Source organism: Pongo abelii, chromosome 5, assembly GCF_028885655.2.
Source record: "Pongo abelii isolate AG06213 chromosome 5, NHGRI_mPonAbe1-v2.0_pri, whole genome shotgun sequence".
In the NCBI taxonomy this organism is placed as follows: Eukaryota; Metazoa; Chordata; class Mammalia; order Primates; family Hominidae; genus Pongo; species Pongo abelii.
Genome location: NC_071990.2, coordinates 90102383 through 90129489, shown reverse-complemented (window position 1 = coordinate 90129489; position 27107 = coordinate 90102383). Strand labels below are relative to the sequence as shown.

General features: G+C 44.2%; 1 protein-coding gene across 3 annotated transcripts in view; it reads left to right on the top strand.

Annotated features, from left to right (window-relative positions):
- The first annotated feature begins 4635 nt into the window (after positions 1-4635).
- RRAGD (Ras related GTP binding D) overlaps positions 4636-27107 on the top strand; it is a 47731-nt gene continuing 25259 nt past the window's right edge. The window contains exons 1-2 of one of the 3 annotated variants that reach the window (XM_063724901.1): positions 4636-4653; positions 5225-5457. In XM_063724901.1, the coding sequence (XP_063580971.1) occupies positions 5310-5457 (148 nt within the window). In that variant the 5' untranslated portion in view covers positions 4636-4653; positions 5225-5309. Of the gene's footprint in view, positions 4654-5032; positions 5458-5671; positions 5970-27107 lie in introns of those variants that run through there. The other 2 variants (XM_024249036.3, XM_054557857.2) reach the window with 2 other exon arrangements.

The following is a 27107-nucleotide window of genomic DNA, read 5'->3' as shown; positions in this document are numbered from 1 at the left end:
CATGCTTTTAAAATCGTAAAACATTTTAATAAGATCTCTTTCATGAGGGACTGCCTCTCAAAAATTATTCAATAATTTTTAATGATTTCATTAGATCATCAAATGTCTTAGGTGAACTGGAGGCTGTGAGCTGCCCTCTTTAGAAATTTGTTTGGCTTCCCTGGGTTAGAATGAGTCCAGCAGGATTCTGTAGAAGGCTCTTTCCTTTGCTTGCTTCAAGAGAGGATGAATAGCTTTAAATACATATTTAAAAAGAAAGCGTGAAAAGCTTTCAACATGTGAATCCCAGGAACCAGGCACAATGCCATGAGATGCCTCAAAATACCCTAAGATGCAGGATGCAGACTGTATTTAATTGCTTGCCCTATTCAGGACTGCAATTACTCTGCCTACATTGTACAGGTTTCTTTTAAACAGCTCTCATATTCCTTGTCATCACAAGACATCTAATTGGTAACAGCAAAATAATTCACTGAAATTAGGTAACAAACTTCTTCCCTTTAAAATTCAAATTTTCAAGCCAAAGTACACTTGGATTTTATACTTTGGCTTAGCATACAGTATAGAAATAATATAAACCAGAAAGGGTACTAAATTACTTGCCATTTGTCTTCCTAGTAAAAGGAATGATGACAATCCACAGTTGTAATATAACAAGAAGTTTTCTTTCTTTTGTTGGTTAGGAAGCTTTTCAGTTTTTTGTTTGTTTGTTTTGTTTTATGTTTTCTCTTTTCTCTCAGTGAATCCTGCAAATTAAATCCGGCTGAGACAACAGATCCATTTTTTGAGTGTCTATATGAGCTTTGCTTCTTTACTTAGGAGATTGGGAGCAGCTAATCACTTCCCTTCTAGCCTTTTCAGTTCAATGGCTTTAATGTAGAGTTTAGCCTTAGGCCATTAAATGGGACTAAGGCAGGGGTGTCCAATCTTTTGACTTCCCTGGGCCACACTGGAAGAAGAAGAATTGTCTTGAGCCACACATAAACTATACTAACACTAGTGATAGCTGATGAGCTAAAAAAAATCGCAAAAACGTCTCATAATGTTTTAAGAAAATTTATGGATTTGTGTTGGGCTGCATTCAAAGCCATCCTGGGCCACGGGGTGTATAAGTTTGGGTTAAGGTTTCATGTCAGGCTGTCTGAGTTCCAAAGTAGTTCCTCCATCCATTCTGTGCAGTACCTTGGGTGACTTGTTTAAATTGAGTTTTCTTATCTATAAAGTAGAGGGGATGATATCACATTCTTAGAGGGAATATTTTAAAGTTCATATTATCTTGGAACAGTGCCTCCTTATTTGTAGAAAATCTCAGTAAATGTTAGTTGGCTAAATTTTAATGGGTAATAGACAAAGCTCTTCTTTCATGATGCTAAAAATGTCTAGAGGTTTTTTTTTTTAAGAAGGAAGAGTTAGTTGAAATAAAATAAGCATTTAGTCGTCATGATATTGTAGTCTCTTCAGATCTCAGGCAGTCTTGGACAGATGAAGGCCTAAGACTTATGCTCTTTTTGCATGTCAACTCATTCCTAGTTGCTCTCTTATAGCTAACACTTCATATTTACCCACACTGTGGCATTTCCCAAGGTTTGGAGCAAGTAGAAAACTTGGCTGCTATTTCTTCCTGAAGTTTCTCTCAGAAATAGGCTAGATCTGTGTGAAGAGCCATATACTATCTTCCTCCGTTCTTCCCACCCTTCTTTTCTTCTTCTCTTCTTCCCTCCCTTCCTTCTCTCCTTCTTTTCTTTCTCCCATCTCTCTTTTTTTCCATAAGCATTTATTAAGCACCTGTCAAGTATAAGGCATGGTTACATACTTGCCATGGTTACATACCACAGCAAAAACCATGGGTAGCCCAGAGACAAATCCTCACATTCTTCAGAGCACTCTCCTGGGGAGACATCCCCAGACATAGGCTGAGCTCCAGTGCAGAGCGGCCAAGGCAGCAGCCAATTCACTGAGCAGATCCCACGCTGAGTTTCTTAAAGGCTTTCAGGGTTCTTGTAGTGTTTTTCAGTTTTTATTTAAATTCAGAAAGATTCTACACACATGATTTTTTAAATTCAAGAACTTCTATTTCTAGGATATTTTCAACATATCTCTTCTTTGAAAGCTGACAGTATTGAAATGATGTCAGCAAAAGAAAAAAAGCAATCAAGGCTTTTCCTGTTCTGTTCAACTATACATTTCTGAAATGGTAGTAAATTAGAATATCTTAAATCCGTATATGACTCTTTAGCTTGGGGTAGAATATAATTGAGGATTTGACTTCTACTGATTTTTTTGTGGGATTTTATTTTATTCTTATTCTTAAGAATGGTCCAGGCTGGGTGCGGTGGCTCATGCCTGTAATCCCAGCACTTTGGGAGGCCGAAGTGGGTGGATCACCTGAGGTCAGGAGTTCGAGACCAGCCTGGCCAACATGGTGAAACACTGTCTCTACTAAAAATACAAAAATTAGCTGGGTGTGGTGGTGCATGCCTGTAGTCCCAGCTACTCGGGAGGCTGAGGCAAGAGAATCGCTTGAACCTGGGAGATAGGGGTTGCAGTGAGCTGAGATCATGTCACTACACTCCATCCTGGGTGATAGAGTGAGACTCCATGTTAAAAGAAAAAAAAAAAAAAAAAAAAAAAAAGAATGGTCCAATTCTCAAGTATCTTGGAGTGTGCCACAATCTATTGTTTCCTTCTAAGATCTCTCTTCCTGGGGAAGTTAGAGGATCATCAGACATTTCTGTCCTTTCTGGTCCATAGGCACAGTGGGGCTGTTGGATTATGACCTGCCCTTTCCTGATCCCTTGAGTCCATGGGGCATACACACTTGGCAACCTGCCCAGGAATGCCCTATACGTCTGATTTTGGGTTGACCTTGGACAGTCTTCTAGGATCTCCTAAATTGTTATTTGCAGTTTGAATCAGACCAGTTCAAAGGCCACTTGAGGATGGTGGGCTAGCTATAGGATAGCTGAAAGTCCTCAGCCACACTCTGGGAGGCCCTGCTCCCTGGGGTTTCCTTTGATGGAAGGGATGAAAATAGGCTAGGAAAATTACTCCTAGAAAATGAGCTTTGTAAGTACCTGAGATTTTTTTCCCCCTCATTTAATCTTCCTAATAATCCTTAGAAGGAGTGATGTTCTATTGATAAGCAATCAGGTTTAGAAGGGCTTAAGTAACCTTCTAAACCTGATTGGGAGTATGTAGTGCCTGCTTGTGTTGGTGATGCTCCTTGCACCTCACCTCACCCAAGGACCCACTCCCTGCCCTCCCTATCCAATCTCTGTCCTGGACTAGGTTCCAGGCTCCCTTGCCTTCTGGCTACCAGATGGGTTTGGCGAATGGGAGACACAGGAGAGTGGAGGGAGGATGGATGGAGAGAGAGAGAGAGGTCTTTGCTCTCTCCTTGATGTGAGGCCGTTCTGGCAGCAGCAGCTTCCTCATCAGTTACAGCTCCTGTTTTGTGGCCCCTCTCCATGACTCTAGCTCCCTTCCTCACTCCTGTAAATTTAGGGGTGGTGTTATCTTCCCACTATTGCTAATACCTGCATTGATTCCCTAAACTCTATCCACACCCCTGTAAATTGTTCCTTCACTTGAAGGCTTCAGTTAAAGTCTTTGCACGTACCGTCTGTTTCATCCTAGGAAGGACCTTAACTGATACAGTCATACCAAATTATACTGCCTGCCTCCCTTGGAAAATCTCAGGACCTTTCCCATTAGAAGCAGCCACCTTCTGGAAAGTGTCTGCATACACCTTCTACACTCAGAAATACTAAAAAAATCCAGGACATGAGTCATGATTTGGTAGACTGCGAGCTCCTTCAGGGCAGGAACACTGCCCTGAGCATTCTTGGACCCCCTACTTAGCCCAGCCTCAGGCATATAGGAGGTGGTTAATAAATGTTTCCTATGGAGGTTAGCACCCTTGGGCCCCGAGAGTCTCCTGCCCTAGCTTCCTCCCTCCGCTTCTGCACCGCACCACCGGCTAAGCTGCTGGCACCTGTAGGAGCTGGATCATCATGCTGACCAGCCGGTTTTTTCTTATTGTGCTCCACAGAAGGAAGTTCATCCACGTGATTTTTTGCAGTACCCAGAAAGGGTGGGTACAGTGTGTTCCGTGGTGAAAAGCTTGTGAAGGAGGAATGCAGGTTTTAGAGTCTCACTCCACGTTGCTGCTATTCCTATTTGAGAATTGCCCCTCCACCACCGCCACTCCCCTACTCCCACAAAAGCCTTGAAATATTTTATTTATGTGGGATTACAGTCTATGCAACAATGAGACATGAGGAGGTGGCCATGAATAGCCCCCGAGTGTGTTATACACTGAGACCTTTTCCAAAGGGCTGCAGAGGAATTATTTAGTCTAAGCAGCCACGAGTCATGTGATTTCTTCAGAAACATTTGCATCTGGATAGGCCTGCTTTTTGAATATTCTTGGTGGGAAGCACTTTGAACCATAAAGGCACACTAAAAGACAATTGCTATGGAGACTGCGCCTCCACTGTGCATTTATCGGAGTTCTCCGCCTGGGGCTCTTGAGCGTCCACAGGGTGTCCTGGGCACGCTGCTCTGGGGTGGGGGATCTGGGCGCCACAGTGTTGGGAGGCCACCCGCTTGGGACCCTAGCTCGGGACTGTAAGCAGGAGGCATCCGCCCACGGTAGGGGCTCTGCGGGCGTGTGGGAGTGGGACGGCGTGGGGGACATTGAGGGTGTGCGGCGCCCCCTCCCCTGCCTGCGCGGGGACCACGTGAAGGAGCGGCGCGTGGGGGCCCCTGGCGCGCAGCCGCGGTGGGTGACGGCCGGCGTCCCGGGGGCCCCGTGTACGGGGCGTGTGTCTGTGTGTGAGTCTGGGAGGGTGCAGGGGCCCCGCGCCTCCCCGGTCTCCTCGTGCGTGTGCGTGTGCGTGTGCGTGTGCATGTGTGTCCTCGGCCCAGCGCCCCGCCGAGTGTTGCCCGCGGCCGGGCGAGCGCGCGCGCGCCCGTGCGGGGTGTGTATGTGAGTGTGTGACAGTGTGTGTCAGGTGACTCGGGTCACGCAGTCTCTCTCTCTCCCTCCTCGGGGAGGAACTGCCGCGCTCCGGCTGACTCCTCCGCCGGCGGGCGGGGCGGGGGAGGGGGCTTCGGGCGCGCTGGGAACCGCGGGACCCGGACCTGGGCGCCGCCCGCCGGGGGACGCGCGGCCCCCGCTTCCGCCGGGCCCCGCTGAGCTCTAGACAAACCTCCGCTTCAGAAATAGGCTGCGGGCGGCCGGCTAGGAGGCTTGGCCCCCATCCCGGGACCCCCGCCGTCCCCGGGCCGGCCGGCCGGTGGGCGCGATGAGCCAGGTGCTGGGGAAGCCGCAGCCGCAGGACGAGGACGACGCGGAGGAGGAGGAGGAGGAGGATGAGCTGGTGGGGCTAGCGGACTACGGAGACGGGCCCGACTCCTCCGACGCCGATCCGGACAGCGGCACAGAGGAGGGAGGTGAGCGCCCGGCCCCCGCGTCCTCGGCTCGCGCCCCTTTCCTCCCCTTGGCGTCTTCCCGCCCCCAGCCCGGCCGTGCGCGGGCCACCGACTTGGAGGGGGTCCAGGGGAGCGGGTCCAGTTGAGGGGTTGGGGTGGGGAGGGACGCCAGAAGCGCGACCTCGAGCTGCCAAATGAGGGAGCGCGGTGCTGGTGGCGGAGGGGCAACCAGGATCCGTGGAAAAGGGGAAGGAGGGAGGAAGCGTCTGGGCTGGAAGAGCGCGCGCTTCTGCCCCTTTCAAAACCGGTGCCTCCCGCGCCCCTCACCCCAAGCTCTCCGCAGCGTCTGGCGGTTGGGGAGGGGAGGGGACCGCGGGCGCGCCCTGGGACCTCTCTCCCAGAACGGTGCTGTTGAAGCCAGGGTCAGATGTCGTGGCTAAAAAAAGGCAGCCAGCGGCAGCGTGACTGGCAGGGTCGTCGGCAGCTGCGGGTGTCAGTCTCGCCCCGCGTCGCCGCGGGAGGGGTCCACCCAGGTAGTAGCTGGGGAGACCCGCGGGGCGGCGGGGAGATGCTCGCCAAGCTGTTCTGGGAGTCGCCGAGAGGCCGCAGATTTCCCGGGATCCACGCAAACACCGTTGTCAGGACACCTTATCTGTTCTCGGTATCACCACCTGGACATGGCAGTGCGTGCCCGGGACTGAACGCGCGGCGGGGGAATTCTTTGCCTCAATAGTGAAGCAAACTCTTTTTCCTATTCTAGAAGCGGGTTTTAGCAATCGTTCAGCTTGTGGGGGCTTCCTGCATTTTCTTAAGGTCTAAGAAGGTTGAGAGCCTTTTAGCATTCCAGAAAGGTTAAACTTTTTTTAGTTTCCCTCAGAAGCGAGCAAAAGTTCCTTTATTGTAAGGTCACTTGGAAAGGTCAATAGAAAGCGGCTGTTAAACATGATGTTATTCTCAGTGAAACTGTATGCATCCAAGAGAAGGAACTAACTTTAATGTTTCACACTGAAGAAATTGTGTGAGAGATACAAGTACCTTTGTGACTATTGATTTTTAAAGAACTTTTATTGAGAATTCACTGAACTTATTTTAAATTCTCTATGCAAAGCTTTTCTCACTAGGGTAGTTTCATTATTCTACATCTGGCAGGCACGACTTTCAATGAATCAGAAAGGAAATAAAGTTAACTGTGCCTTGCGCCTGGTAGATGAGAAAGCAGCCTCCCAAGTCACCCTTTTTCATAGGGTTTTCTCTCTTGGGATGATTTGTGCTAATTCCTCATTTGCTTAAACTGATGTGTGCACCTTTGTGCTTTCTGTCTTCTGCACTCCCGGTAATTGGTCTTACCGTTGAACACCAGGCCACATTTTTGTAGATAAAGGCTTTCAGCCCTTTTATTGGAGTCTGTAGAGCTACCTTCCGTATTTAAATTGTTCAGTCGCCTCATTATTATTCAAATTCCATTTGTTAGCTCCTCCCAGATTCTTAGAAGACTCCAGAGAGATGCAGAATAGGGACGTATTTGCAAGGTATTTGAAATGGTGGACACAGTAGGGTGTGTGTGGGATTCTCTTTTTTAAAAAAGAAAAAAAGTGGGGGGTGGAGGGGCCATATCCAGGAGGGAAAACCCTGTAATTTGATACTGTCCTGAGGCCTGGAGGGTCCAGAAAAAGTACTGGACCCCTCGTTTATTCTGCAGTTCTTTAAGTGGGCACTTTTAAAATTTGATTTGGGGACTTGAAATTGAAGTGAAATTAAAGCCCTGCTTGAGGGATGGGATTCCGGGAACAAAGGGCTTCCCCAGAGCCCAGACTTGGAGGCTCCTTAGCTGTTAAGGTAAAGGCAAACTTGACTGTAACTGATTTTTGGTGACTTGCATAATAGAATCCTTCTGAATGAGCTTTTGGGATCAGCTTGGGATCTTGCTATAAAAGGATTAAATATATTTATTTTGTGAGAAGAGCAACATGTTTGCTCGGCAAACGTTGCTTAAGCCTGGTCTCTGTCCACCTGGGCCTGCTGTGGACAGGTGGTCTGCTTCTCAGACTTCCTCCGTTATATTTTGGCCTCTGTTCTTTCCAGATTTCCCTGGCTTTGACTTTTGGGTTTAGGCCTTGATGCAGAATCCCTTGTCAGAACATTTGCTCTCTAGTGGCAGATAGGCTCCTCAGTCAGCAGTTCCAGCGAGGACTGCTCCGGATGGCTGTCAGGCCAGCTGATGTGGTCTGGGGAGTGGGGATTGGGAGGGGGAGGTTGGGAGTTGTGACTTCCCTTCCTGTGCCCTTCAAAAGGCTGATTCACGTGTTGCATTATAATCTTGTTTTATTTTTGGTAAAATTTACATTTACCTACCCTCAAACTTAAGAAGTAGAATGTAGGAAAAAAAAGGAGTTATTCTAAGAAAAGACGTACTTTGAACCACTAGCAAAGCATTTCTCTAATGAACCCCCCCTCCCCTTTCCCCTTCCTAATAGCTTGGTTTAGTGCCTGCACTTAGTGGAGACCTGGGGCTTTTTCCACTAAGTTCAGAAATCTACCCTGGCGGGCGGGAGGCTGAGGGTGGGATGTGGGACCAACTAGTATTGCCAGTTAAGTTGCAAAGCAATTTATCAGGAGCTGTGCAAGAGAAGTGGACTGAAGGTGGATATGTAATGCAATTTTCATTTCCCTCAGTCTGTAGGACTTATAAAGGAACCTCTGGTCTTATTTTTAAACCGAGTGCGCCTTGTAAGTTTTACCACATTGTACTAAGTTTGAAAACACAGGGCAACTAAGGTGAGACTTAAATTGCACTTCTCTGGCTTCCACTCCACATTTTATTCATGAATAGCAAAAGTGTTCTCAGGCACATAAGTTCTATTAGGGCAGATTAGGGCACCTCTCAACCTTCCTTTCGTGGTAGTTAATTGCAGGTAAGGTGAGTCTCACCTTCAATCCCCACACTCCAGATAAAACTCCCAGAGAGGAGGCAATGGTTAGGCCGTTAAAAACAACTGCACCAGAAATAATGATTATTTTTAGATTCATGGACTTTAAATCTTTTGATAAATTACTGTGCTTTAAAAACTGTAATAACAAGGAAAGCAATTACAAGATCATATTTAATCAGAAAGTAAAATTGTTTTTCCCCCAAAACCCCTCCCATTTTTTAGGAGAAACTTGGCTAATGGAAGCTGCTCACCCACAGTCCAGTGAAGTTCGGTCTTTGCCTTCATAGCAGCCTGTGCACACCCTTAGGGTCTGAGGAAGTGACTGTGTAGGTGGTTTCTGGAGGCATGAAAGATCCAGGGTCTTCCTTCCTGAAGGATGTAGATGGGGTGAATCCAGCAATTCATATGTATTAATCATTAGTTCATTAATGTTAGCCTTTTGTGGGGAAGGGACTGAGTCTCTCTATGTTGCCTAGGCTGGTCTCGGACTTGTGGGCTCAAGCAATCTTCCTGCTTCAGCCTCCCAAGTAGCTAGGATTATAGGCATGCATGACTGTGCATGGCTTTTTCCTAAAATAATTGAAAAATTATTATGGAATTCACCTTTTCATTGTTTCTTGGAAGTAAGTGGAGATAAGTTATACTGATACTGAAATCATGGCTCAGAGATACCAGGGGACTTTTCTACTGCCCTATCATGAGCTAGAAGTGAGCGAAGTGTTTAGAAGAGGATCAAGTATGTGGAAATGTAAGCCCCTTTTCTTGTAATTCTGCCTTATCCAAAAAGAGCTGGGTTGACTACAGCCCTGGACACAGCTTATCTCTTGAATTTCCTTCTGGCCCTGGAAATACAGAAGAGTTGGAACAGATGAAACGACAGAATAGGTTAAAATGATGTGACCAAAGTTAAACTTTAGGTAAATACTTGTTTGAATGCCTGTATTTAGAGAGTATCTTTATCAGATGTTTTATAACCTGTGTCAGTGATTCAGGGCATCAGAGAGTACTGACTCTCTACTTTTATTAGCCTTCTCTTCCATTTTAATACTAGATAGAGGGTAGTCTAATGGAAACAGGAGGCACAAACAGCAAGTTCTGGATAAGAGCCAATGGCTTTGGGTTTGAGAGATCATCTTTTGTCTTTCAGAGATAACTGAGTCCGCCCCAAGTTCACCCCCTGTGTTATTCAATCCTCCCCCAGCCCATAGTAAATGCTGGTGACAATCAGTTTCACTTTTAGCACAGACACTTCATTCCTGCTCATTTTTCTTCTATCTTTCCTTCTTTTGAGATGGAGCCTCACTCTGTTGCCCAGGCTGGAGTGCAGTGGCGTGATCTTGGCTCACGGCAACCTCCACCTTCTGGGTTCAGGTGATTCTCCTGCCTCAGCCTCCCCAATAGGTGGGATTGATTACAGGTGCCCACCACAATGCCCAGCTAATTTTTGTATTTTTAGTAGAGATGAGGTTTCACCATGTTGACCAGGCTGGTCTTGAACTCCTGACCTCAAGTGATCCACCTGCCTTGGCCTCCCAAAGTACTGGGATTACAGGCATGAGCCACCGCGCCCGGCCTCTTCCTTCTTTCTTCTCTACCTCCTTTATTCTTTTGGTATCCTTTTATTTTTTAAAAAAATATTTTTTGTTCTGCCTCCTGTGCCAGAGCCTTAGAGTTCTCTTGTGATGGCCTTTCCTGGTTCTGCTGTGACACTGCAGACAAAAAGTTTTTTCGCTCCAGGGCTACAGGGTCCAGGGTGCTTGCTGGTCGACCTTCTCCTCTTGCGGTCCTCTGAGAAAGACTTCGGCTCCGTTTCTCAGTGTATAAAATAGAGGACTGCGTAAAGCCAACCTTAGTGCACTCTCAAAGTGATTGTTAAAAAGTTTGTAAGAATACCTTTCCCTTTTTGCAGGCACATTGGTAAATCAGAACGGTTTTACCAATGTAAAACGGGAAAAGTTCCCTTGTCTGCCTTGCAGGGTGTGTGATGGGGGTTTGGCTCGATTCTTAAGTGCTCCGCTGCTCAAACCTCTAGGGGAGCACACAGACAGGCAAGCTGTGGGGCTCTGACCCCACGACAGTGTCTAGGGGTGGATGTTTACAGCTCCTGAAACCCCAGTGGGCATGTGTTACAGGGTGCTCTTTTAGTTTTGCCATCTATGGGCTTGTGTTAACCAGCTCAATTAGACCCTCTACCTTGTCGCAAGGACAGAGTGCTTTCTGTATCCTGGGTTCTTGCCTTGGTGTACCAGAAGAATCGGATCACACCTGGGCTTGGAGAATGAGTGCAAGATTTTATTGAGTAGAAGTAGCTCTCAGCAGATGGGGGAGCCAGAAGGGAGATGGTTTTCCCCTCGAGTCAGGCAGCTGTTCTCTGACCGCTCTGGCCAAACTGGTGTGTTCCCAACGTCCTCTCGTCTAGCCGCTTGAATCTTCTTCCACCGATCCACTCCTCTCGATGTCCAGCCGCTTGTGTGTTCCTCCACTGATGTGCTGCTCTTGACGTCCAGCTGCTTCTGTGTCTGCCTTGCTAGAGTCTTGGATTTTTATAGGCACAGGATGGGGATGTGGCAGGCCACGGTGGTCTTGCAACATTTGAGCTGGAAATGCCTGACCTCACCTAGGCCTGTGGGGGTGCAGCCCTAGCCAGGGACCACGCCCTCCTCTCTACCTGGCACTTCCTTTCTCCCTTCCATATCATTTAAAGGGACCACACCCTTCCCTTCCCAGCACTCCCCTTATCATTAGGACTGCTACTGAATACATATGTTAAGGAATATTCGTATGTGGTATTTATCATGTTTTTTAGTTATCTGCCAGTGTGACTTGAGAGAATTTCATAAAGATTTAGTTTTCACACTAAATAAAAGAATCACCTTCAAAAATCTTTATGCCTTTAAAAAATATGTGTTCTGTTTGCATTTAATTTTCCTTACTAAGTAGTTAATCAAATGGACAGTGAATCTTCGTGATTTTTGCATAGCTTTTGTTAGTAGTAGTATTAGTCATATGATTCATTCCCACTTGGGTTGGAATTTCTTATTGAACTCCTGGGTCTTGAATGTATAAGTAGTTCCATTGATCAACATAAGCTTCAGAAATTTAAAGGAGCCACAGAGAAAGTTGCAAATAGAAACACACCAGGGGCCTCTTCCTAAAACCATAAGCACATAGACGCTTAAGCCTTTGTTGATTCCACAGAATACTAATAGCAAAGAAATTCTAATTTTCCCTTAAGGTTGAGTGAGCCTCTTACTATAGTCACATTCCACTGAAGACCCTCTCGTTGCCTAGGCTTGGGGTGGGAAAAAAGAAGGGGAGTGAGTGTGTTTGTGTGCCTGTATGTGTCCTGTGTGTGTGTCCTTGTGTGCCTGTGTGTGTGTCCGTGTGTATGCTGATAGAGGAGGAAATGAAGGCTCATGGGCAAGGGGACATGTATGGGGTCACATAGCTAGTAAATGGAGAGCTGGGACTTGAACCCTAGTCTGACACTAACCCAGTACTTTTTCAACCATTCCACTTGCCATCACTTCGCCACTATGTTATCTCTTTTTTTTTTTTTTTGAGACGGAGTCTTGCTCTGTCACCCAGGCTGGAGTGCAGTGGCGCAATCTCGGCTCACTGCCAGCTCCGCCTCCCAGGTTAACGCCATTCTCCTGCCTCAGCCTCCCCAGCAGCTGGGACTACAGGCGAACGCTGCCACACCTGGCTCATTTTTTTGTATTTTTTTTAGTAGAGATGGGGTTTCACCTTGTTAGCCAGGATGCTCTCGATCTCCTGACCTCGTGATCCGCCCACCTCGGCCTCCCAAAGTGCTGGGGTTACAGGTGTGAGCCACCATGCCTGGCCACTATGTTATCTTAATTCCTGCATTAAATAGTTTATTTTCCTGTTCTGAGCCTATTCAAAGATGCTACCTCTCAGAGAACTCTCCTTAATTATAATAGTTCTCACTCATATAATGCACTAGAATTTGTGAAGTGCATTTCATATGATATCTCATTCTTCCTGTAGAGATCCTTGAGCTTAGGACAGCAGGGCCAACCTTAAGAGCTGTGTAAGGAGGTGAACATTGGCTTTCAATTCCCATTTTCCTGATTTCTGGTTTCTTCTTTGTTGTAAGCATTCCTAACCCTCAGATCAGTCAGGCAGGGTCCCCAGGCAGCCCTGTTGTACTCAAGGCACTAATCCATCTTTTTCTCCCTTCTTTCTCTTTTTACTAAGGCCTGTTGGTTTTTGACAGGGCTCTGCTGGTTACTGGATAATTCCGGATTAAGTGATTAGCCTTCAGGTGTTAAAGACTGATAATGGCCCAATTTGATGACCCCTCCCCATAGTGCTGTTCCTTGGGTGATTGAATTTCCTGGGGTCTACAGCAGTCCAGTTTGAAGGCTGGGATCTCTGGAAAATCTGGGTATTGATAGCACCGAGTGGAGGAGAGGTGAGGTCTATTTGGTGTCCCTGACCACAGTAAATAAACTTCACCTAGGCATAAAGCTGATCCTCTTGATACCCAGTTCCAAGTGCTGATCTGGGCCAAAGTCAGACATGAAGTTTCTTTTTAAAGCTTCAGTTAATTTAGCCTCAAATTCTGCTCAGTCACTTTCATGTAATCATCCCAACAAACATCTATTGAGTGTTTGTTGTGGGTAAGCACTGAGGCCTCAGTTTGTTTTAACAACAGTTTTAATTTTGTTAAGCTACAAACTGCAAAGTCACGTGTTCGTATTTTTCTATACTTTGTGTTACACAGGCCATTGGGCCCAAATTTTAGACTCATAGGAAAAAGCCCCCTTTGGAATATAATATTAAAATTTTACAGAAAGGCAGAAGTTGCTTACCAATACCTAATATCCCTTCAAATGACAACCGTTTTTTATTCTTCAAGCATGTGTGTAATAACCCATATGGGAAAAATGGCAAAAGGCCACATTGATGTCTTCTAAATATAGAGAATAAAGATTTAAATCAAGAAGTTGCCAGGCGCAGTGGCTAACGCCTGTAATCCTAACACTTTGGGATGCCAAGGTGGGAGGATTGCTTGAGCCCAGGTGTTTGAGAACAGCCTGGACAACATGGCGAGACCCTGCTTCTAACCACCACCCCTCCACCAAAAAAATTTAAAAATTAGCCAGGTGTGGTGGAGGTGGTGTGTGCCTGTAGTCCTCGCTACTTGGGAGGCTGAGGCAGAAGGATCACTTGAGCCCAGGAGTTTGAGGCTGTAGTGAGCTATGATTGAGCCACTCACTGAACTCCAGCCTGAGTGACAGAGTGAGACCCTCTCTCTCAAAAAAAAAAAAAAAAAAAAAGAAAAAGAAAAAGAAAAAACCAAACAGGAAGTCTATTATCATCCATGGCCATATATATATATATGCCCAGGTAAAGACCACTTTGTTGCCTTATAATATTCCACAGACATAAAGGTTCTCAATGCCTGGATGTTCCCTAAAGTACCTTTGAATTGGTACTTTATGCCTTGACTTTTTTTTTTTTTTTTTTTTTTTTTTTTGAGACAGAGTCTTGCTCTGTCGCCCAGGCTGGGGTGCAGTGGCGCAATCTCTGCTCACTGCAAGCTCCACCTCCTGGGTTCACGCCATTCTCCTGCCTCAGCCTCCTGAGTAGCTGGGACTACAGGCACCCGCCACCACGCCCGGCTAATTTTTTGTATTTTTAGTAGAGACCGGGTTTCACCATGTTAGCCAGGATGGTCTCAATTGATCTCCTGACCTCGTGATCCACCCGCCTCAGCCTCCCAAAGTGCTGAGATTACAGGCGTGAGCCACCGCGCCCGGCCGACAGTTTTTTAAAATGTCATTGTGGTAAAAACACCTAACGTGAGATCTGTCTTAGTATGTTTTTAAGCATATAATATGCTTTTGTAGGTACACTGTTGTATATCAGATCCCTAGAGCTTACTCAACCTGCTTGACTGAAACATCATGGTCATTGATGAGTACCTGCATGGGAGGTGTCGTTAACATTTGTAAAGGATGAGTGTTACCACCTTGAGAGACGACACTGTGTGCTATGTAGGTGGTCAGTAAATGGCAACCACAGGTTGATGAGAGGTTGGAGTGGGTTGGTTTGAGCTGTTTCGCTGTGGCCAAGGCTAAAACTACTCAAACATGCCCTCACTTTCACCCAACAAGGTCAGGGGGAAAAGGACCATCAGGCATGGGCTAGCTCAGCAGCCTCCGTTCCCTGCTTCAAGCCTGTCACATTCTTACCTCCCTTCTGAGGCCCTGAGTCCTTTCCCAATGTGAGCTGCAGACTAGCAAGCCCCTCAGACTCAACAAGTTCAAATATTTGTTCAGCTTCGTCCCCCTAACCTTCTTGGTAACTGGGCTGCCAGGTCAGGAACCCAGGGCTTCTGTCTCCCTTGTCCCTCATGCCTAATGTGACACAGATTTGTGCTCACAAGTCCTGTTTCCACAGCCTGTGCCTTAGTTCTTTGTCATTTGTGTTCTAGAACAACCTCCTAATTCCATACTGGGACCCGCAAGGGAGTCTGTTTCTGGAGTGAACTTAATGAAATGTAAATCACATTAATCTCCCCTTAAAATCCTTAGTGATTTCCAGGCCTGGCTCGGTGGCTCATGCCTGTAATCCCAGCACTTTGGGAGGCCGAGGCTGGCGGATCATGAGGTCAGGAGTTCAAGACCAGCCTGGCCAACATGGTGAAGCCTCACCTCTACTAAAAATACAAAAATTAACCAGGCGTGCTGGTGTGTGCCTGTAATCCCAGCTACTCGGGAGGCTGAGGCAGGAGAATTGATTGAACCTGGGAGGCGGAGGTTGCAGTGGGCTGAGATTGCACCACTGCACTCTAGCCTGGGTGACAGAGCAGGACTCCATCCCCCACCAAAAAAAAAAAAAAAAACATCCTTAGGATTTCCTCAATGCTTTCATGGTAAAATCTAAACTTCCCAGCATCACACTCCTGAGCTAGCCTGTCACCTCTCCATCAACTAATTTCTTCGGAGATATGTATTGAACTCATGCCATGTGCTACGTTGTATTTTGCCTGTGCATATGTGAGAGAGACAAATAAAAAACAAGTAAACAGACAGGAAGACAAACATACTAAAGATGGACTATTAATAGTAATAAGGACTATTAAAAAGGCACAGGGTTATGGCCCAGGAAGTGATAGTGCCTGATTTAGCAGTGGGGGTGACATTGCAGCTGGGCTGAGCTGAAGAAGGAGCTCTTCTAGATGGAGGGAAGAGCAAAGTGAGACCCTGAGCTGAGGAACCTTCTGGAAGGCCAGTGTTGCTGGAGGAGAGGGAACAAGTGGAGAAGATGAACCAGGCATGGGTGAGGGGGAGAAGAAGGCATTTCGATTTTATTCTAAATGCTGTGGGGGGCCGGGCGAGGTGGTTCACGCCTGTTATCCCAGCACTTTGGGAGGCTGAGGCAGATGGATCACCCGAGGTCAGGAGTTCAAGACCAGCCTGGTCAACATGGCGAAACCCTGTCTACTAAAAATATAAAAATTAGCTGAGTGTGGTGTCAGGCACCTGTAATCCTAGCTTACTCGGGAGACTGAGGTAGGAGAATCGCTCGAACCTGGGAGGCAGAGGTTTCAGTGAGCTAAGATTGCGCCACAGCAATAGAGCAATAGAGCAAGACTCTGTCTCAAAAAAAAAAAAAAAAAAAAAAATGTTGTGGGGAAGCCCCTGGACAGAGTGTTGCCTCACCTTGCCTTCAAACTGCATTCCCTAACCTCTAGCTTCCTGAACTTGCAAATCTCGTCCTGGAACAACCTTTCCCTCATTCATCTGTTCCACGCCTCCTCTCCTTTAAGACTCAGATATTACTCCTCCAGGGAGCCTCTCTCAGTGCCTAGAACACCTAGCTGGCCGGGCATGGTAATTGCCAGTTTCTCATGTCTGTATTCCCCTCTGATTGCCAGGGGATGAATCGTTTTTCTTTGTGTCTGCAGCCCTGCCTCACACTTGGCCAGTGTTCAGGGAACCTTCCTGAAATTAGAACAAACTGCCTGCTTGAACATTTCATCTCACTACAGCAACTTCCTGGGTAGGTTGAAGGGGAGCCCTCCTGTAGCGGATTTTTAAAGACTTGTCCCCTGATTGCTCCTTTTAGGGGGGCTGTCATCCTTCATTCTCTTTTGGCCTACCTAGAAGCCTGAGGCAGAGGGTAATGCCTAGGGAGGTGTTGGTGGAGAAAGCCCAGCCTTCTGCAGGAGCCTGAGAGGCTGAGGTGCCTCCCTTCCTGGCATAAGCTCTCTGCCTCTACCATGCCTATTGTGGAGTGAGACCCTTTGGGGAACTCAGAGCTGTACCCTGGGGGATTTTTTTTTTTTTTAGTGCCTGTCCTTGAACCCTGGATCCTCAGATTAACGCTTTACCTGGGCTAAGCTACCTGGGCTCTATGAGGTTCTTAAGTGGAGATACTTGAGGAGAGGGTGAGAGGAGATTAGAGGGAAGATTTTTGTCAGCAGTCCATTTCTGATACATAAGAAACCTTTCCTGATGTAAAGCCATGACCTACAACATTTTTACCCTGGCTCGCAGTAAAAAACATTTATACTCTGAACGAGTACCCACATACATGCAAATAAACCCAGGAAAGTTTCACTAAGCTGAATTTTACTCTTACGATGTACCACGTGCTCTGATATTTTCTAGTTTTTCTTTTTAAATGTCTTTATTGTTGTTTAATGCTGTTGCTGTTTAATCCCCACAAATTGATTTTATGAAGACTAATGTGTCCTGACTGAAGGATTTGAAGAGCAGCTGGAATGAAGCCATTTTGTAGAACACCTCAAGGAGAAGGTCCCCTGTAAATTTTAATTCATGAGATAAGCAGATTAGACCACACTTTAGTATTAAATGTTACAAACAGCTGATTGGTGGTGAAGGTTCTGGGTGAGCACTCCACCAATACCAGTCATATGACCTTGGGCAGGTTCCTTCCCCGAGATTGCTCAGGGGTAGAACAGACTTATGCTACCTCACTGGGCTGGTGAAGTTTGTAGAAATGTCCAGCCCAGACCGGGCACGGTGGCTCATGCCTGTAATCCCAGCACTTTGGGAGGCTGAAGTGGGAGGATCACTTGAGCCTTGGAGTTTCAGACCAGCCTGGGCAACATAGGGAGACCTCGTCTCTACAAAAAGAAAAAAAAAATAGCTGGGCATGGTGGTACAGAGTGCAGTGGCATAATCACAGCTCACTGCAGCCTTAACTTCTGGGCTCAGGTGATCTTCCCACCTCAGCCTCGTGAGTAGCTGGGACTATAGGCACGAGCCACCACAACTTGCTAATTAAAAAATATATATATTTTTAGTAGAGAGAGGGTTTTGCCATGTTGCCCAGGCTGATCTTGAACTCCTGGGCTCAAGCAATTTGCCCTCCTTGGCCTCTCAAAGTGCTGGGATTATAGGTGTGAGCCATTGTACCCATCCTACACAGCGTATTTCCATACACCCTAGCTGAATGTAATAAAATGCATCTATTCGGAACTAGGGAGTCCCTGCAAAGTTGATGGTGTTCTTGCTGATCCAGGCCACCCTTTCTCAGCTGTTTAATGGTTGGTGGCCCATGATTGAATTTGGCAGGCAGGGAAAAGGAAATACTTCAGCTGTATGTGTTGTTGCAGCCGTATGTGTTTTTAGTTCCCAGCGTTTCTGTGTATGTAAACATGCATACATACTTCCTCCCCCCTTCACAGTGGTGTCTATCACCTCGCCACCCTCCCAGGAGGAGGAGATTCAACTTCTACAGGTCATCAGCATGGATGATCATACCACATAGAGACTTACAGACCCTGCTGGAGAAACATTAAAATCTACGCCCATATCTAGCAGTATAAATTGGGAAGAAAGGCATTTGTAAACACATGAATATTTTTGCACTTGTACATAATTTAACGAGGAGTTTTGCTTGCATTAATTGGGGGCAGTGTTGCACAGCAGAAATAGAATGCATAGACCATGAGTGGGCCAGCCCTCCGTTTGAATGTTACTTGACCTTTCTAAGCCTGTAAACTTTAAGTCATAAGATATGCAAATTAGAGTAGAGTTTAGTATTTAATGTGACAGACAGCTGATTGGTGGTAAAGGCTCTGATTGGTGGTGAAGGCTCTGGGTGGTGAAGGCTCTGGGTGAGCACTCCACCAAAGCCAGAATTTCTTCACCTGTGAAATGGGGATAATAATATCTATTCTTGAAGGAGCATGAATGAGATGAAGCATGTAGAGTGCCTAAAGTAGTGCCTGGCATATTGTAGGCACCTTCACACATGATAGCCATGAGTTCTCATTGCATGCATATTTTCCTGTTCCATGTAAGGCATTGTGTCTTTGCTTACATTTGGACTTCCCTCTTCTGGAGGAGCTCCTGCCTGCTCCTTCTCTCAACCCCATCCAAATTCTGCAGTACTTTAAATCTGCATTCATAATCTGTGTGATCCACTGGGTCTCTCCCCTGGCCCACAAGCATTTCCCTCCACTTTGCATTGATTAAACACTTGCTGTTTGGGATGTGATAGCAGAGCAACTATAACTGTTAAGGTTTCCGTTCTTATCTTTAAGGTTACATTTTTTTATGACAGCTGTAACTCAATTACAACTATTAATTGACAGAAAATAACACATATTTGATACGTTTTCACATATATATGCACCTGTGAAACCATCAGCACAGTCAAGATAAAGAACATATCCGTCACTTCTAAACGTTTTCCCATACCTCTTCTTCCCTCTGACCTTTCCTTGCTGCCTACTGCCTCTTCCATTTCTTTTTTTCTTTTTTTTTTTTTTTTTGAGATGTAGTTTTGCTCTTGTCACTCAGGCTGGAGTGCAGTGATGCAATCTCGGCTCACTGTAACTTCCACCTCCCCGGTTCAAGTGATTCTCCTGCCTCAGCCTCCCAAGTAGCTGCAATTACAGGTACCCACCACCATGCCAAGCTAATTTTTGTATATTTAGTAGAGACAGGGTTTCGCCATGTTGGCCAGGCTAGTCTTGAACTCCTGACCTCAGGTGATCCACCCACCTTGGCCTCCCACAGTGCTGGGATTACAGGTATGAGCCGCTGTGCCCAGCCCTGCCTTTTTCATTTCTTAGGTAACCACTGATATGCTATTTGCCACTGTAGATTAGATTAGTTTACATTTTTAAAAAAAATTTTATGAAAAAGGAGTAATGGCTTCTTTCATTAGGCATAATTAGAGATTCATCCAGGTTATGTGTATCAATAGTTTATTTTTTTATTACTGAGATGCATCACAATTTGTGTATCTAGTCAACTGCTAGTGGACTTTTGGGTTGTTTACAGTTTTTTGTTTTTTATTTTGAGACGGAGTCTCGCTCTGTTGCCCAGGCTGGAGTGCAGTGGCGCGATCTCGGCTCACTGCAAGCTCCGCCTCCCGGGTTCATGCCATTCTCCTGCCTCAGCCTCCCGAGTAGCTGGGACTACAGGTGTTTACAGTTTTTGACTATTACAAATAAAGTTGTTATGAACCTTTGTGTACACGTTATTATATGGACAAAAACTTTCATTTCTCTTAGGTAAAAACTCAGCAGTGGAATGGAAGGGATAGTATGATAGTTGTATGTTCAACTTCTTAAGAAACCACCAAACTGTTTTCCAAAATAGTATCATTTTACATTTCTACCAGCAGTGTATGAGAGTTCTAGTACCTCCACATCCTTGCCAACACTTGTTACTCTGAGTCTTCCTAATTTTAGCCATCTTTGTGGGTATGTAATAGTATCTCATTATAGTTTTGATTTACATTTTATAATGATTAATGATGTATTGAGTATCTTTTCCTGTGCTTTTTTACCTTCCATAAATCTTCTTGGGCAAGTTGTCTCTTCAAATCTTTTGCTTGTTTCACTTTTAAAATTGGGTCAGCCGGGTGTGGTGGCTCATGCCTGTAATCCCAGCACTTCAGGAGGCTGAGGTGGGTGGATCACTTGAAGTCAGGAGTTCAAGACCAGCCTGGCCAACATGGTGAAACCCCATCTCTACTAAAAATACAAAATTAGCCGAACATGGTGGTGCATGCCTGTAATCCCATCCACTCAGGAGGCTGAGGCAGGAGAATCACTTGAACCCAGGAGGTGGAGGTTGCAGTGAGCCAAGATCATGCCACTGAACACTCCAGCCTGGGTGACAGAGTGAGATTCTGTCTCAAAAAAAAAAAAAAAAAAAAAAAATTGGGTCATTGGTTGGGTGCAGCAGCTCACGCCTGTAATCCCAGCACTTTGGGAGGCTGAGGTGGGTGGATTGCTTGAGCCCAGGAGTTCAAGACCAGCCTGGGCAACATGGCGAAACCCCATCTCTACAAAAAATTGGCTCAGCGTGATGGGGTGTGCCTGTAGTCCCAGCTCCTCTGGAGGCTGAGGCAGGAGGATCACTTGAGCCTGAGAGGTAGAGGTTGCAGTGAGCTCTGATTGCGCCACTGTACTCCAGTCTGGGCAACAGAGCAAGACTCTCAGTAAGTAAGTAAATAAATAAATTAATTAATTAAATAAAATTGAGTCATTTGTTTTCTTAAGTTTTGAGAGTTCTTCATATATTCTGCATACAAGTCCCTTCCCAGATACATTATTTGCAGATACTTTCTTCTAGTCTGTGTGTTGTCTTTATTACTTAACAATGTCATTTGATGTTTTTCTTTTATTTTATTATTACTTTTTGAGTTGCTGCTGTCTTTTAAGTCCCAACAAATTCTTCATTTTTGTATTTGTTGTGCTTTTCTTTCTAAATTTTATTATTATTATTATTATTTTAGTTTTCATGGGTATTGAAGTTTTATTTTAATAACATCCAGTTTACCAATTTTTGGGGGAGGGTGTCATATAATTTTTGCCTAACGCAAAGTCATAAATATTTTATCCTAGAAGTTTCATAGTTTTAGGTCTTACAGTTAGGCCAAGACCAATTTTGAGTTGATGTGAGTTGAATTTTTTTTTTTTTTTTGGCATATGGATGTCCAGTTGGTCCATCAGTCATTTGGTGAAAATGACTGTCCTTTCTTCTTGGAGGTGGCTTTACCTCTTGGTGAAAAATCAGTTGTCTATGTAAGTGTGGGTTTATTTCCCTGTCTGTTCCAGTGATCTGTTTGTCTATTTGTCTGTCTTTACACCAACACTCACAGTTTGGACTGGATTTCTAAGTTTCTCTAAGATGGGAACCATGTTTTACATATCTTTTTGTCTAACCAACATTTACCAAGCAACTACTTTGGGCCCATTAACCCACATATTTATTGTATTCATAAAACAGAAACCCTAAGAGCACAACTGAAAGAGAAAATGTGGAGTTGAAATCACAATTTAAGGAGTATTTAATATTTTGAAACATTTGTGTTTGGCAAATAAAGTGAAAGGGAATATCAAAGGTTTTCAGTGAACTTGTGCATCTTTGGAATTAAACATAAAACAGCGTGTCAGTTGTCTCTTTTTACTTTGTAAATTTTGTTTTATTTACTTATTTTCATTGACAGATTATAGTTCTATAGATTTAAGTTGTTATTTCTTTTCCCTTCTTTCTTTGTTTTAGAGTTGGGGTCTTGCTATTACCCAGGCTGTTCTCAAACCCCTGGGCTCAAGCAGTCCTTCCTTCTGCCTCAGCCTCCCAAGTAGCTGGGACCACAGGCATGTCCAACAAATTGTTGTTTCTTTCTTTTTGAGACAGGGTCTTAACTGTGTTGCCCAAGCTGGAGTGCAGTGGCACAATCATGGCTCACTGCAGCCTCAATCTCTTGAGCTCAAGGGATCCTCCCACCTCAGCCTTCCAAGTAGCTGTGACTACAGGTGCTCACCACCATGTCCGGCTAATTTTTAAATTTTTTTTGTAGAGATGAGGTCTCTTTGTGTTGACCAGGCTGGTCTCAAGCTCTTGGGCTCAAGTGATCCTCCCACCTCAGCCTCCCAAAGTGCTGGGATTACAGGTGTGCACCACCAGGCCTGGCCACCTTCCCATTTCAGTGTCCCTCATGACTCCGTAGACATTAAAAATTGTTTTTCTTTCCTTTTCAAAACCAATTTTAATTATATATGTATGTGAATATATTTCATTTTTAAAATTAAAATCAAATTCCTTTTCATGATCCCCCTAAATTGTCCTTCTACCTACACTTTGCCATTTGCTGTGTATCCTTCTGGACCGTTTTAAAATGCATTTTTGTACATATTTATATTTTCACTTATATTTGAAATGGTTATCCTTAAATTAAAAAAAAATACTTAACTATGCTTTTCTAGCAGCAACCATAGCATTCTTTGACTTACCTCTCTTTTACCATTCATTGTTTTCCATTGCTGATGACATTGTACTGCATTTTGGGTGTATTTTTCTTTCAGGAGTTACATCCTTGAGTAATTCTTCCAAAGGGATTAAGTGGGAAATAAACTTTCTAAGTCCTTGAATATCTGAAAATGTCTTTATTTCACTCTCAGATTTGAAAAATAATATGATTGGTATATTAATGAGTTCACAGATTTGTTTTTCCTTTTGTCTTTTTAAGATCTGTTCTGTTGTCTTCTCATATCTGTGTTGTTGATAAGCATCTGATGTCTTTCTAGTTCTTTCATAGGTAATTGTTTCCCCCCTAAGGATTTTATTGTTATCCTCGATTTAAAAATTTTTTTTCACTTTTCTTTTTGTTCCTATAGATATCCTTGATATTTTGAAGTTACACTATTATTATTTTTTTTTTTTAGGTGTGGGCCTGTTTTTAAGTTTCTCCATTTTATTTTGTGAGTCTGTTCATTTTGAGTTTTATCTTTTGTTAATTTAGGAAAGGCTTATCTATTATTTAGTTAAATGTTGCTTACTCCCCATATTCTGCATTCTCTCCTTTTGGAACTTCTTTGGTAAAATAATGGTTCTTCTGAATCTTATTCCTGATGCCACTTTAACTTTGATTTCATACTTTCCAGTGCTCTATTCTTTTGTACTGCATCTTGAGAGACTTTGACTTGCCAGTCCACTATTTCCATCTTCATCTGTGTTTATTCTGCTTTTTAATCCATACATTTTTATTGCCAAGATCTATATACCCCTTTTTCATAACTGCTCTTCCTCTGAAACTGTCTGTTCTTGTTTCATGAATGCCATATTTTCTTACATCTCTGAGTCTCTAAAGTATATTTAGCTTGACAGTTTGCTGTGATTCTGTTATTAACTCTGCTTCTTCAGGTGTACATTCTTACATTTGTTGAGTCTATATTGTCTTCCATAATCTTGGCATTACTTGAATATTTGATGTTCAAGGAAATGTTGGAGGGAAGATGGTACTGTATGCACCTCTGATAGTGCTCTACTCCACACATTGTAGTGAGAGTTAGGGGAGGTGAAAGGACTTTGAGGGCAGTAGTGGGGATGTTTCCTTGTCCTTCTGGGCATCACTAGCACTGGGGGCACTGCCTTCCTTCTCATGCCCAGCCTCCTCCATTTACTGCTTTCACCTAGAAGATATCCTAGTGTGTGTAGGGTAAGTTTGGGTGAGTGGGCCGTGGTGCACAGAGTTTATCTGCTTGGCTGTTTTCACTGTTATTCTCCAAATAGTGACTCTGTTGCTTGTCTTCATATTCCTTCCTGTTGTGGGATTCCACCAGTTCTACACTCTACAGCAGAACTCTGCCATTCATAGTCAAGGATTGCAGATTCCCTCTTCAAGCTCATCTTTGTGTTTCTTAAGGATTTCCTGGTTGTCAATTTTGAGTTCTCTTTTTGTTTCAAACTTAGCTATCCATGTTTCATTGTCTACCTATTTGTTTATTATACATACCATTTCTATTATTTTTAGGGAGTTAGTATGGGAAGGGAAGATGAACATGTTATCTGTCTGATATTTTTAAACTTGAAGTCCTGTTTCATTTTCATTTCATGCCCTGCTCTTGCTAAGATTGACTTGTAATGGCAGTACTGTGACTGGGTAGCATATAATCGCTGATGAAGAAGAAAACTGGTTAGATTTTCGGTCATTGCTTCCACATTACTGCCTATATTGTATGTCATCAGCAATGTGTTGAATTGGATTCAGTTGAACTGGAAAAGTATGGGTGGATAAGGTAGGGCTGAGGAGTTGCTTATAGTGGAGTAATATCTATGCACATCTGTACCTGCTTAATTTTTCTTTATTCAGTCATTGTTTTATCTGAAATATGTATGTTTGCCTACACCTATTGCAAATTCAAACATCAAAGTATTACATATAGTAAATGAAACTTACTAAGATATTATCAAGTATTAACGTGTTTTAGACAATTGTAGAGTTTTGGGGGAAAATTGTTGGTTACAATAGGGAAATAAAAGGTTACTTTTCAGTCTGTATTGGATTAGGTTAGACCAGAGAAAAAGACATAATGAGGTATAGTTAAGAAGGAAATAAGAAATTTAGGAAAATAATTTAATGTATATACATCTCTATATTTTATATTCTTTTTTTAAATTTTTTTTTTTTTGAGACAGGGTTTTGCACTGTTGTCCAGGCTGGAGTGCAGTAGTGCAATCAAAGCTCACGGCAGCCTTGAACTCCTGGGCTTAAGGGATCCTCCCACTTTAGCCTCCCAAGTGGCTGGGACGACAGCTGCATGCCACCATGCCCAGCCAATTAAAAAAAAATTTTTTTTGTAGAGACAGAGGTCTGTCTATGCTGCCCAGACTGGTCTCAAACTCCTGGCCTCAGGTGATCCTCCCACCTCAGCCTTCCAAAGTGCTGGCATTATAGGCATGAGCCACTGTGCCCAGCTCCTTTTTTTTTCTTAAGACATTGGTTTCTTTTCTTGATCCTTCTTTGAGTTTCATACTGGGTTTTTTATTTTTGTGTATTTATTCATGAAACCTTTTTAAAAAATTGAGATATACTTTATATACCATAGTATTTGCTCTTTTAAAGTACAGAGCTCAATGGATTTTAGTATATTCACAAAGGTGTGCCATCATCACCACTGTTTAATTCTAGGGATTTTTTCTTTTTTTTTTTTTTTTTTTGAGACAGGGTCTCACTTTGTCACCCAGGCTAGAGTGCAGTGGTATGATCTCAGCTCACTGCAGCCTAAACCTCCTGGGCTCAAGGGATCCTCCTGCCTCAGCTCTTAGAGTAGCCGGGACTACAGGTGCGTGCCACCACACCTGGCTAAATTTTAGCATTTTTTTTTGTAGAGATGGGGTTTTGACATGTTGCCCAGGCTGGTCTCAAACTCCTGAGCTCAAGCAGTCCACCTGCCTTGGCCTCTCAAAGTGCTATGATTACAGGTGTGAGCCACCATGCCTGGCAAATTCCAGAACATTTTTATCACTCCAAAGAAACTACATAGCGGTTAACAGTCACTCTCTATTTTCCCTTCTCTCTAGCCACTGGCAACCACTAACTACTTTTTGTCTCTATGGATCTGTCCATTCTGAACACTTCATGTAAATACAATCATACAATAGGTAACATTTTGTGTCTGTTCTTTCACTTAGCATTATTATTTTCACTGTTCATCCATATTGTAGCATGAATTGGTACTTTATTCCTTTTTTATGGCTGAATAATATTCCACTGTTTTTTTTTTTTTTTGAGACAGGGTCTCACTCTGTCACCCAAACTGTAGTGCAGTGGCACGATCGTGGCTCACTGCAGCCTCAAGCCACTGGGCTCAAGGGATCCTCCCACCTTGGTCTCCTGAGTAGCTGGAATTACAGATGCATGCTGCCATACCCAGCTAATTTTTAAAGTTTTTGTAGAGATGGGGTCTTACTATGTTGCCCAGGCTGATCTCGAAGTCCTGGCGTCAAGCAACCCTCCTGCCTCAGCCTCCCAAAGTACTGGGATTATAGACATGAGCCACCATTCCCAGCCTATATTCCATTGTACCACATTCTTTTCATCCATTCATGAGTTGATGGGTGTTGGACAGTTTCTACTTTTGGGCTATTGTGAATAATACTGCTGTGAATATTTGTGTAGAAGTTTTTGCCTGGATATATGATTTCAGTTTTTTTTAGTATATTTGGAGGAGTGGAATTACTAGGTCATATGGTGACTGTATGTTTAATCTTTTCTTAAGACAGAGTGTCACTCTGTTGCCCAGGCTGGAGTGCAGGGGCGCCATCTCAGTTCACTGCAACTGCTGCCTCCCAGGTTCAAGTAATTCTCTTGCCTCAGCCTTCCAAGTAGCTGGGATTACAGGTGCCCGCCACCATGTCTGGGTAATTTTTGTATTTTTAGTAGAGATGGGGTTTCACCATGTTGGCCAGGATGGTCTCAAACTCCTGACCTCAAGTGATCTGCCTGCCTCGACCTCTCAAAGTGCTGAGATTACAGGTGTGAGCCACCATGCCCAGCCTGTTTGAGGAACTGCCGAACCGTTTTTCAAAGTGCAACATTTTGTGTTCCCACCAGTGGCATATGAAGGTTCCAGTTTCTCTGCATCTTCACTAATACGTTATTATCTGTCATTTTGGTTATAGCCATCCTAGTAGGTGTGAAGTGGGATCTCAATGTGGTTTTTACTTGTACTTCTCTGATGGCTAATGACATGGAGCACCTTTTCATATGTGTATTGGCCTTTAGTGTCTCTTTGGAGAAATGTCTATTCACATCCTTTGCTCATTTTTTATTGTGTTGTCATTTATTGTTGAATTATAAGCATTCTTTATATATTCTGGATACTAGACTCTTATCACACGTATGATTTGCAAATGTTTTCTCCCATTCTGTATGTTGTCTTTTTACTTTTAAAATTTTTGATGAAGTCCAGTTCATCTGTTTTTTTTT